Below are 12,843 nucleotides of genomic sequence, written 5' to 3' on the forward strand. Positions count from 1 at the left end.
CACTGTACTGTATACACTGTACTGGAGTGCGCCGCATCTGCCAAACTGGCAAAAAGCCGGATGTGTGAAACCGGTTTTCCTCTTGCAGACTCTCTTATTGCCAGCTGCAGCGTGTGCACAACACAGCGCATATGATGATTATGAAAGTGTTTTGAAGCAGCTTCAACAAGATCATCTAATCCTAAAGTATCATTTTGCTGTTCTTCTGTTGTAATATCTGTTTGTTCCCCCGTTACATGAGCAGCACTGTGGCTCCATCTCACACATACTGAATCCTAAATTTTCTTCTAGCTGTTGTTCATTATTCTCATTCATCAGTTTAATTGTACTTATGTTTGAAGCATTGTTCGTTACAATAGCAAGAACCTGTTTTTTTTTTGTTTTTTTTTGAGTTTCTAATCTTGCAGAACTTTTTCCCCTAAGGCCTGGAGAAACTGGCTGGTGTGATGAGCTTTAGTATCTTTTACTGCCAGTGTTTTACTAACAATTTCTTTCTTGTTACAAACCTGTCGAACATTGATAGCAAAATAATTCAGTGAAATGCAGTGACTCTGGCATCCCAACAAAAAGGCAATGGGTTTCAAGATAGGACATTCAGACACATCGTTTTGTGAGGATCCTCACAAAGAATGAGCATGTCAGTTTGTGTGGCCTTTTTTTAATCTGCTTTTGCTATTGAAAGCATTATTTATGAGCTCAAAAACCTTTCAGGTGATGCGGTTTTTTAAAAAGCTTTTCTGATTTTGCAGCTGACAAACGTATCCTCAAAAAACGCAAAAACGCTGTGTGTGAATGCAGCCTTAGATCAGTAATAGAACAGACATTTATAGGACATTTCATAACTTTCCCAAATCCCTATGAAAAAATATTCAGCACATTCTGCATTGCACTACTGTCCCCAATTTATTATATATTTTAGGAGTCGGAGTCGGTGCATTTTATACCGACTCCGACTCCACCAAAATTAGCTCCGACTCCACAGCCCTGGTGCTAACAGCCCAATGCATGTCATTTTATACTGCGGTTCCTACACGGCTCAGCCCTATTCCTGACATTTCTTCACTGCAGCACCTGCACAGCACAGACCCATTCCTGACAGTTCTTCACTGCAGCACAACCCAATTCCTGACATTTCTTCACTGCAGCACATCCCAATTCCTGACATTTCTTCACTGCAGCACCTGCGCAGCACATCCCAATTCCTGACATTTCTTCACTGCAGCACAACCCAATTCCTGACATTTCGTCACTGCAGCACAACCCAATTCCTGACATTTCTTCACTGTAGGATAGCCCAATTCCTGACATTTCTTTACTGTATGACATCCCTATTCCTGACATTTCTTCACTGTACGACATCCCTATTCCTGACATTTCTTTTATTACAGTTCTTGACTCAGCTGCATGATTGAGCTTATTACTTGTGAGTATTGCAATGAATGGTCTTTTGTGGGTCCACTCTTACCGATCACACATTCATGGCCTATTATAAGGATAGACTATAAATGTTGTATCCTGAAATGCTGTACTATATACAGGTTTTCGTAAGCAAGAAGTACCTCAAAGCCCAGTACTTTAAGAGAAAAACATGATATTCTGCAGTTATGAATGAAACTAACCAAGATGACATCTTACTATAAACGAGCGTTTGTTTTAGGACTGGATCTACACTCAGATTTGTGAGACGACGACTCCTCTACATCAGCAGCTCATTCCACTTGTTGATGTATACATTAACTCAATAATCACTCCTGCATCGAAATCTAGTCCAGAAGCGACCAACAAACCCATCACAGAGCAAGAAATGCTGAAGGTTTTCCAGGGTCACACAGGGGAGAATATGCGTCAAAACCAACACAGCAAAATTACCACTCAGCTGCTTTTACTCTACTACCTTCTCTCCTATGAAGAAGCTCTACTGGCTAATTCAAAAACATTGGGTAAATTTCTGTCGTATCTGGTCATAAAGTATGAGTTATATTATATAAAGTATTAGTTATTTTCACTAGCCAAAATCTATCCTACTGTGAAATCTTGTGCAGTATTGCAGCACTCCCATAGCTGCCAAGTGTCTGCTCCCCACAATACCAGTTGAGCTTTTCTTAGTCTTGTCCCTGATAACTTCTTACTTCTCTAATACTATTTTTTTTTTTTGGATCTTTTTTGGATGAATTGTCAGTGGGGCTATAAACCTGTTTGTCTGTACCCACCTGCAATCTATATGTGCTAAATTTGTTTTCCAACCTATAGATTTTTATGTTCTCTCTTTGGACTAAGGCTGTGTGCACACGTTGCGTTTTTTACCGCGGAAACGCTGCGTTTTGAATTGCAGCGTTTCAGTGGCAAATTGCATGCGTTCAGCTTTCCCAGCAAAGTGTATGGGAAAGCTGAAAAATCAGTGCACACGCTGCGTTTCTTTCCGCAGCGTTTTGGATGCCAAAAATCGGTGCGGAAAGAAAAGCAGCATGTCACTTCTTTTGTGCGTTGTGGCTGCGTTCTCTCCCCCATTGAAATCAATGATGTGGGGTCAGAACGCAGCTACACCGCATGGACCTGCTTTTTTGTTGCGGTCCGCGGGCTTTGTCGGCACGCCAGAACGCAGGCATTTACCTGGAAGTGAGGTCAAGAGGTTTCCTGTTGACCTCACTTCCTGGCAAAGCCCCCGGTGTCGCCAAAGTGCCCGCCCCGACCCCCCTCCCGAAAATCCAACATGGCCGCGCGCACAGTAGCGCACCGGCCACCCTGCTCCTATGTTATCTGTCGCATGTGCCTTGAAACATGCGACAGAAAAATGCACCCAGGCCCTGCCCGTTCACCCCAATTCCCCCCGGTGTCATACATACCTGTCCGGTCGCAGCGCTGATCCCCCGCGGCTCCCTCCTCCTTCACAGTGCACGCCGGCCGGTCACATGTGCAGAGCAGCTGACAGCCAGCACTGTGTTCAGTGTGAGCTGTGCTGGCTGCTCGCACTCTGCAGCTGTGACCCGGGGAGAGTGGGTGCAGATTTTTGCACCCACTCTCCTCAAATGGAGGGTCTGCCCTCCTAGAAAATGGGGGATACGTTCCCTGAACGTGCCCCCATATTCTAGAAGGTCCAGAGCCGACGTGGGACATCCAAATGGATTTCTGCGGACCCATTTTTTTTATTAAATTGGAGAACAAGGGAATGATTTGGGGAGTGTTTTTTCTAATAAAAAATTTTTTGTTGTCTTTTTTTGCTTTTGTTTACTGTCAATTAGTTATGTCGGGTGTCTGATAGACGCCGTGACATCACTAATTGCTGGGCTTGATGCCAGGTGACATTACACATCTGGTATCAACCCCATTTATTACCCCGTTAGCCAACGCACCAGGACGCGGGATGAGTTGGGGCGAAGCGCCAGGATTGGCGCATCTAATGGATGCGCCACTTCTGGGGCGGCTGTGGCCTGCTATTTTTAGGCTGGGAAGAGTCCAATAACCATGGCTCTTCCCACCCTGAGAATACCAGACCTCAGCTGTCAGCTTCACCTTGGCTGGTGATCTAATTTGGGGGGACCCCATGTTGTTTTTTTTTTATTATTATTTTTATTTATAAATAAAAAAAAAAAAACCTGGGGAGCCCTCCAAATTGATCACCAGACAAGATGAAGCTGCCAGCTGTGGTTTGCAGGCTACAGCTGTCTGCTTTACCCTGACTGGCTATCAAAAATAGGGGGGACCCCACGCCATTTTTTTTTTTTTGTTTTTGTGATAAAAACTAGGCTAGGCACCCTTTAGTGCCACATGAAAGGTACTAAAGGTGCCAGCTTAGAATATGCAGGGGGGGGTGGGACGTTGTATATATATTTGACCTCCATTGACGCTTTTTAGGCTGGATGCCCACAATCGGGGTTTGCAGCGTTTTAGACGCAGATTGTTTTCCCTGCGTCCATGACGCTGCGTTGTGCAGTAGAAGCACAGTGGAAGGATTTTTAGAAATCTGATGCCCACTGTGCTTCTTTTCTCCGCAGCATAAACCGACCGGTGGCGCAGCTTCCCGAGCCTCAGCATGTCAATTTTATGCTGCGTAGATGAGTGTTCTCTGCAGGTAGCATAGAGCTCCACAGCAGCCTGAACCCAAATCGTGGGCATGGGCAGCTGCGTTCTCCCGTGGGAAACTCACATCTCTGCAGGAAGGCTGACACTGGGTACTAGACGCCGTGTTGCTGGATCATGGCCACATAGCCCAACAGTGAGAATATTGTTGCTACAGCTACATTTTGGGGGAAGTAGCTGTGGATTCAAAATGATTAATATACTCCTGAATAAAATCCTTGAGGGGTGCAGATTCCAAAATGGGGTCACTTGTGGGGGTTTTCTGACGTATAGGTACCCAAGTCTTAAAAAACGCACCTAAAAAAACGCATGAAAAACGCATGCGTTTTCGATGCGTTGTTTCTCAAAAAGCATTGTTTACTATTCTCCCCTCTGCCAGAGGGTGCGGTTTTTTCCGCGCGGAAAAAAAAGCAACGTTTGCACATACCCTAAAGACTTGACGAGCTGTTTGAGAACAGTCATCTAATTTATCATATGGACTGAAATACTCAATAATGTTTATTAGGCTGTTGAAAATAATTTATACAAAACTGCACTCAGATGTCAGGCTTTCTTTTTAAAAACTGTTGTTAAAACCCTCTCTGTATCGTGCTGTACACGTACACTGTTGTAAGAATATAGTCCTGCAGAGCACCATAAATATACACTGTAGACAAGAAGGTTCTACCCATGCCTTCCACATTGGGTTATAGCTGTAGCATACAACTGATCTGCTGGAGTGGTTGAACGTTTTGATGCACCTAAGTGGTGTCTTTAAAGGGAACCTGTCAGCAGAAATTTTGCAATAAACCTAAAAGATTTCCCCTCTGCAGCTCCTGGGCTGCATTCTAGCAAGGTTCCTGTTGTTAATGTGTCCCCTTTGAGACCAAAATAAATAGTTTATAAAGTCTTACCTTTTCCTATGCAAATCTTTTTTTATGGACACAGGGGCGGGCTGTCTTGCGTCTGTTAGTCGCCGTCCTGCCGCTTTCGCCGTCCCCCATCGCTCATTTCCATAACTGAGGATGCCGCCTAGTGCTCCCGAGGTCTCGCGCATGCGCCGTGCCACTCTCGCAGGACTGCGCACTGTGCACAGTGTGACCGCTGGTGACGTGATTGCGCAGGCGTGAGATTATGGGCGACGCTGTGATTGTTATCAGCAAGTACCCGCCCATAATCTCGTGCCCGCGCTTTCCCCTCTGCCTCCACCGTTCTGCGCAAGCGCTGGCCAGATGAACCCACGTCACCTCTTACCCATCTTTCCCTGGAGCAGGAAATAGATGGGAGGAGCGGAGCAGCATAACGGTGGAGGCAGAGTGAAAAGTGCGGGCACGAGATTATGGGCGGGTACTTGCTTATGACAATCACAGCGCCGCCCATAATTTCACGCCTGCGCAATCACGTCACCAGCGGTCACACTGTGCACAGTGCTCACTCCCGCGAGAGTGGCACTGGGCATGCGCGAGACCTCGGGAGCACTGGGCGGCGTCCTCGGTTATGGAAATGAGCGATGGGGACGGCGTAAAGCGGCAGGAGGGCGACTAACGGACACAATAGAGCCCGCCCCCATGTCCATAAAAAAAGATTTGCATAGGAACAGGTAAGACTTTAGAAAGTATTTATTTCGGTCTCAAAGGGGGCACAATAACAACCGGAACCTTGCTAGAATGCAGCCCAGGAGCTGCAGAGGGGAATCTTTTTGGTTTATTGCAAAATTTCTGCTGACAGGTTCCCTTTAACGGAAGGGGCTCATTCAACTCTAAGATTGTTAAAATAAGAAATGCTAAACCACAAGAATTGCTCATATGCACTATTATTTTTGCTGTATTAACAGCCGCCATGCAGAAGAAACCAAAGTCTTACTCTTCATTATTAATGGATCAGATTCCAATAAAATACCTTATTAGGCAGGCACAAGGACTGCAACAAGAACTTGGAGGTACGTGACTGTATGTACATACGGGTTTTTGGAATTATATTCGTGATTCATACTGGTGCAGCTAAATGTTTGTATTAGGCTTTAAAATTACCGTATTTTCCAGATTATAAGACTCACTCCTCACCCTCCCCCCCAAACTCGGGGTAAAATGGTGGTGTGTCTTATAGTATGGATGTGACGGTGGTGGAGCGGGGTCACAGGAGGCAGAGTGGCGCGATGGACTTCAAGAAAATGACCACACAGTCCTATCTGCCCATGCACCGCCTCCGCAGCCCTTTTCTTGAAGTCAGTCGTTTGTGATTCAATTGAGCCCGCAGTCTGCCAGCAGATCAATGGAGCCCGCCGCCGCGACACCTTCGACCCCGCAGTATCGCCGACCCACCATGCTGTGACCTTCCTGAGCCGTGACACCCCCTCATCTGAGCCCACAGCATCGCCGACCCTGCCTCCTGTGACCTTCCTGAGCTGCTCCACCACCGCCACTCCCCCCTTGAAATATTATTAGATGAACCAGGATTGTAAGATTTACCTTCATTTTAACATTAAAAACTATTTTGTACTATTTTCCTTCTCTAAATTTGGTGTGTCTTTATAATCCGTTGCGTCTTATAAAACGAAAAATTCAGTACATGGCAGGATTATGTGCTGAGAAATGTCCCATTATGCATACATCTGTATTTCCTGATGCGCTTGGCTAATCTACAGCAGCATACTTTATTTAATTAACAGGGGAAGAGGGGATTTAATGCATGTCATGTGGGAATATGGGCATATCAGTGACTTCTGGAAGCAAGCCCTGGGACTTATAGAACAGGTGTATCCTATTAAAATACAGCCCTTGCCCAGTATCTGTTTGGTGAATCTGTGGGAGGAGCAGATGGACCCGGGCTCCCCAAAGACCTTGGGTATATCACGTATTCTTTATCAGGCAAGGAAATTATTGGCGTACCATAGGCTGGACCCCTCACCTCCGACTATAACAGAGCTGAAGAATAAGATGAATGATGTTAATAAGATAAAAAATGATAAAAAGTGGAGTCTACTTAAAAGGAAAGCTGTGAGTAAAATTTACAAGATTTGGCAACCATGGATGGATGTCCCGGGTCTTCCCTCTGGTGCGTTAGTTGAGGATGGTATGCTAGATCATCTCTTATGCTTGCAATAAAGGGAATTATCTTGGAGCTAAAGGTTTGGCTAACCCATATGTCATGAATTCCTGAGGGGTGCTGCCGGGAGAGGTTTAAAGTGAATGATTTGATGACCAGGTGGGAGGGGGAGAGGTAGAAATGAACAGGGACATGTTGTGGAGTGACGCGGCTGGCAAACAATTCTTAAGCTGGACAGATGTACTGTTGTTAACTTTAATTCTCTCTCGCCTAATTGGGGGACACAGGACCAGGGGTGTATGCTGCTGTTGCCAGGAGGTTGACACTAGGCAAATGAAGAAAAAAAGTTAGCTCCTCCTCCTCAGTGTACACCCTCTGACTGACCAGGAAGTAAGCCAGTTTTTTGCTTAGTGTCCTGGGAGGTGGACATGGGCCTGTTCTCAGGCCCCTTTTTTTTTCTTGGGTGCGTTTTTAGCTCTCTAATCTCTTCTCTTCTTTTTTTCACAGATGGGCGACATGATGTCTCACACTCCTGGTCTCCCCCCTATGCGGGAAGAGGGTAACAGGGTGCTTGGTCACCAGGTGTCCCCTCTTCCTAAGTGGCCGGACTTTGTATGCTCTGCGTCACCTCGGTGCCCAGAGCCCCCGTATTCACGTCCACCCAAGCTCCCCCCTCACCGTGTCTCTAGGCAGGCAGCGCTGAGAGATCTCCCACTCGTTGCGCTTCTAGGCAGGCGGCACCGAGTTGGCAACGTATGTGGTTCCCAGGACCAGATTGCTGCGTGGAGCAGCGGAGCTGAAGTCTGCACCTCCCTGGTTGTTACCTGGTCGGTGCGGCTTCCACGGACCCCCTGGACTGCAGGTAGGGAACGTCACCCTCTCCAGGCAGGTCCTTTTTCAGCATGAGTGGCGGGGGAGAGGGTCCTCCTGCTTCAGCGGTGTCTGCTCTGCAGCACCGCGCTGTCGCCGGATCGTTTTCGGCCAGGCAATAATCTAGGCCCCGGCCTCGGCCTACAGCGGCCACGCCCCCCTTCCTCTGTGTTCAGCGCTTGCAAGGGTGGGGGCTCTCTCTGCTACTCCATGGGAGAAGCTGCTGTCTGTGCTGCAGGTGTCCCGCCAACAATGGTGGGGGCCATATACCGCTCCTCTCAGCTCTGTTTCAGACGGAGAAAAGTGGTTTCTAGCGCTGCAGGTGTCCAGCCCACGATGGTTGGGAGCACTACCGCTCCTCACAACGCTGTAGGAGAACGCAGGATGGTAATTCAGCGAGCTTTTTTCCTGCTCTGACATCCTGAGGCTGCGGATACGCCCACGATGGCAGCACCATCTTACACAGCGGCACCTTCATAAGAAAACCGCTATTCTGCCCAGGGGACACAGCCATCAGCGCCTGTATCTCAACGGGTTAAGCTCTCCTTGCCAGGAAGCTTCGCCTGCAGGCCCCAGGAATTTCTGTTTATCACAGAACTTAGCCCCTCCACGCTAGACCCCTATAACTTCCATAGAAGGGATCTAGAATTACTTCATAGCTTGCAATATGCCTAATTCAAAAGCGCAGAAGCAGTGCGTTACTCAGCTTACATCTCCTGTAAGAGGGATTTATCCTCAGGCCAGTCATCCCCCCCCCCCCTGTGTCAGGACTGCGATGTCCCAAATGCAATGGCATCCCAGGACCCCCCCGCCGCCGCCGCGGATGACGATGCTCGTGCTTTCCCCGAGTGGGTTGCCTCCCTCTCCAAATAGGTTGCTGACCTAACCAGTGTCTTTGGTTTCAATCTTACAGCACCTACCGGCTTTCCATGAGCCTCCCTTGAGGAACCAGGACTAGGCTACCTCGGAGTCCAGAATGACCCTGCTTCTCAGGCTCAGGATAGGGTCCCTACTAGGATCCAGAAGATATCCTCTAAACGGGTCTATGCATGTAGCCCATCCACATCCCATAATGACTCTGAGTCTGATTCTGCGTCAGAGTCGGCCTAAGAGGATATGTCTCCAGAGTAGGACTCCTACTTAGAACTGGACGCGGAGCAGGCGTCCATTGTCCGGGAGATGGTCGACAGCTTGGTCAGCTGTTCACCAGACTCTATCGGTGGAAGAAGATGCGCCTGCGGAGGCTTCAAAGACGGTTTCCTTCAAAAAACCTTAACGAGCCCCGTGGTACTTTCCTATTAATCCCGAATTTACTGCCATTCTGGTCAAGCAAAGGGCTCACCCAGAAAAACGATTTGCTGGCAAGCGACGTCTCGCCCTTCTCTATTCATTCTCTCCGGAACTAGTGAAGGCTTGGGTTGAGTAACCTGCCATCGAACCTCCTGTGTCTCGACTGGCCAAGCACACTGCACTCTCCATTCCACATAGTACATCTCTCAAGGAGCCCACTGACCGCACCATTGAAGCTCTGGTTAGGTCTATTTTTGAGGCAGCGGGTTCCTCCCTCTGCCCCTCATTTGCCGCAGCGTGGGTTGCCAAGGCTCTTGCCATCTAAAGTAAAGGGTTCTTTACACGCTGCGACATCGGTAACAATATATCGTCGGGGTCATGTCGTTAGTGACGCACATCCGGCGCCGTTACCGACATCACAGCGTGTGACACCAAGGAGCGACGATCAACGATCGCAAAATCGTTCAAAAACGATGATCGTTGACACGTCGCTCATTTCCTTAATGTCGTTGCTGCTGCCGGTACGATGTTGTTCGTCGTTCCTGCGGCATCACACATCGCTATGTGTGACACCGCGGGAGCGACGAACATCTCCTTACCTGCGTCCTCCGGCAATGCGGAATGAAGGAGGTGGGCGGGATGTTACGTCCCGCTCATCTCCGCCCCTCCGCTTCTATTGGCCGGTCGCTTAGTGACGTCGCTGTGACGCCGAACGCACCTCCCCCTTGAGGGAGGGATTGTTCGGCGGTCACAGCGACATCGCTGACCAGGTATGTGCTTGTGACGCTGCCGTAGGGATAATGTTCGCTACGGCAGCGAGCACCAAATGTCACACGAACGACGGGGGCGGGTGCTATCGTGCTCGACATCTTTAGTAATCGCTAGCGATGTCGCAGCGTGTAATGCACCCTTAAGAGTTTACGGAGAGGTCTCCTTGCATAAGGTCTGCCTTCTGAGTTAGTTGAGCTGACAGACTAAATATCCATGGCTGCCAAATACATAAGCCACGCTAGTCTCACCGTCATTCCTTCCAAAGGTAGTTTCTCCATTTCATCTAAATGAGGAGATCGTCCTGCCTTCATTCTGCCCCGCTTCTGTTCATTTGTGAAGTCCCTACATAATCTAGATCTTGTCAGGGCTCTGAGGATCTATTTCTCTTGAACTGCGCCGTTCCGCAAGTCAGACCCACTCCTTTTTACTTCCAGAAGGGTGCTTCAGCCTCAAAAGTCCACGATTGGTCGTTGGATTAGATCAGTTATCCGAGAGGTGTACAGGGTCAAAGGCATCACCTTCCCAGGAGAGGTGAAGGCTCATTCCACCCGAGCTTCTTGGAATGTTCGCCATCAAACTTTGGTGGCTCAACTTTGCAAAGCTGCTACCTGGTCCAGCGTCCACACGTTCACCAGGTTTTAGACCCGCAACACACATCCGTTTAATTTGTACGTGTGTGGTACATATTTGCATGTACCAGAGACACGTACACACGGAGACCCATGTTATTCAATGGTAGATGGCACACACACGTAAAATCACACGGAACGTGTGGTAAGTACGTGTGTGCGCTTTTCTACACGGACGACATGTCCGTTTTTGGCCGGCAGCACGCAGGCACGGACCCGCTTTAGTCTATGGGTTCGTGCCTGCACGTACCGCACACGGAGTATGTCCGTGTTCAGCACGTTTCGTGCGTGTGCGTTTTTACACTAGCGATCTTATTTTTTGGGGTTTTTTTTAAATTAAAGTCAGTATACTTACCTTTTTTCCTGCTGTTCTCAGTCATACTTACATTGGCGCTCGTTTTTTTTCTTCCCCCGGCTCATACCGCTCCCCGATCACTAGCGCGGCGACGAACAGCTGTGCAGAGAATACGCGGCAATAATTACTTTGAATATGCCGGCCGCTCATTAATCAATCTCGTATTCCCTGCTTTCCCCACCCACAGACGCCTGTGATTGGTTGCAGTCAGACACGCCTCCACGCTGAGTGACAGCTGTCTCACTGCACCCAATCACAGCAGCCGGTGGGCGTGTCTATACTGTGCAGTAAAATAAATAAATAATTAAAAAAAACGGCGTGCGGTCCCCCCCAATTTTAATACCAGCCAGATAAAGCCATACGGCTGAAGGCTGGTATTCTCAGGATGGGGAGCCCCACGTTATGGGGAGCCCCCCAGCCTAACAATATCAGTCAGCAGCCGCCCAGAATTGCCGCATACATTATATGCGACAGTTCTGGGACTGTACCCGGCTCTTCCCGATTTGCCCTGGTGCGTTGGCAAATCGGGGTAATAAGGAGTTATTGGCAGCCCATAGCTGCCAATAAGTCCTAGATTAATCATGTCAGCCGTCTCCCCGAAATATCTTCCATGATTAATCTGTAAATTACAGTAAATAAACACACACACCCGAACAATCCTTTATTAGAAAAAAAAACACAAACATATACCCTGGTTCACCACTTTAATAAGCCCGAAAAAGCTCTCCATGTCCGGCGTACTCCAGGATGGTCCAGCGTCGCTTCCAGCTCTGCTGCATGAAGGTGACCGGAGCTGCAGAAGACACAGCCGCTCCTGTCACCTCCACACAGCTAATGAAGGGAATAGCGCGATCAGCTGTATTCAGCGGTGGCCGCGGGTAACCTCAGTGACAGCTCAGCTGATCGCTCTATTCCCTTCATTAGCTGCGTGGAGCTGACAGGAGCGGCTGTGTCTTCTGCAGCTCCAGTCACCTTCATGCAGCGCAGCTGGAAGCGACGCTGGACCATCCTGGAGTACGCCGGACATGGAGGGCTTTTTCGGGCTTATTAAAGTGGTGAACCAGGGTATATGTTTGTGGGTTTTTTTTTTCTAATAAAGGATTGTTCGGGTGTGTGTGTTTATTTACTGTAATTTACAGATTAATCATGGAAGGTATCTCGGGGAGACGCCTGACATGATTAATCTAGGACTTATTGGCCGCTATGGGCTGCCAAAAACTCCTTATTACCCCGATTTGCCAACGCACCAGGGCAAATCGGGAAGAGCCGGGTACAGTCCCAGAACTGTCGCATATAATGTATGCGGCAATTCTGGGCGGCTGCTGACTGATATTGTTAGGCTGGGGGGCTCCCCATAACGTGGGGCTCCCCATCCTGAGAATACCAGCCTTCAGCCGTATGGCTTTATCTGGCTGGTATTAAAATTGTGGGGGACCGCACGCCATTTTTTTAAATTTATTTACTTTACTGTACAGTATAGACACGCCCACCGGCTGCTGTGATTGGGTGCAGTGAGACAGCTGTCACTCAGCGTGGTGGGGCGTGTCTGACTGCAACCAATCACAGGCGTCTGTGGGTGGGGAAAGCAGGGAATACGAGATTGATTAATGAGCGGCCGGCATATTCAAAGTAATTGTTGTCGCGTATTCTCTGCACAGCTGTTCTTCACCGCGCTGGTGATCGGGGAGCGGTAAGTATGAGAGAGGGCTGCGCACTTCAGTCACTCGGGGGATTAGCGGTCACTGGTGAATACTTCACAGGTGACCGCTAATCAGTACGCGGCACACAGACAGAGCCGCGGCATGACAATGAAGTCGGGTGAAGTTC

The 12,843-nt window shown here is 48.6% G+C and overlaps 1 protein-coding gene across 1 annotated transcript in view; it reads left to right on the plus strand.

The window, feature by feature from the left end:
- INTS2 (integrator complex subunit 2) overlaps nucleotides 1–12,843 on the plus strand; it is a 213,802-nt gene that overhangs the window by 125,502 nt on the left and 75,457 nt on the right. Inside the window, exons 14-15 of the mRNA XM_075336236.1 lie at nucleotides 1,658–1,940; nucleotides 5,891–5,995. Coding sequence (XP_075192351.1) covers nucleotides 1,658–1,940; nucleotides 5,891–5,995 — 388 coding nt within the window. The remainder of the gene's footprint in view (nucleotides 1–1,657; nucleotides 1,941–5,890; nucleotides 5,996–12,843) is intronic.

The sequence above is a fragment of the Anomaloglossus baeobatrachus genome, chromosome 2 (assembly GCF_048569485.1).
Source record: "Anomaloglossus baeobatrachus isolate aAnoBae1 chromosome 2, aAnoBae1.hap1, whole genome shotgun sequence".
Taxonomy (NCBI): Eukaryota; Metazoa; Chordata; class Amphibia; order Anura; family Aromobatidae; genus Anomaloglossus; species Anomaloglossus baeobatrachus.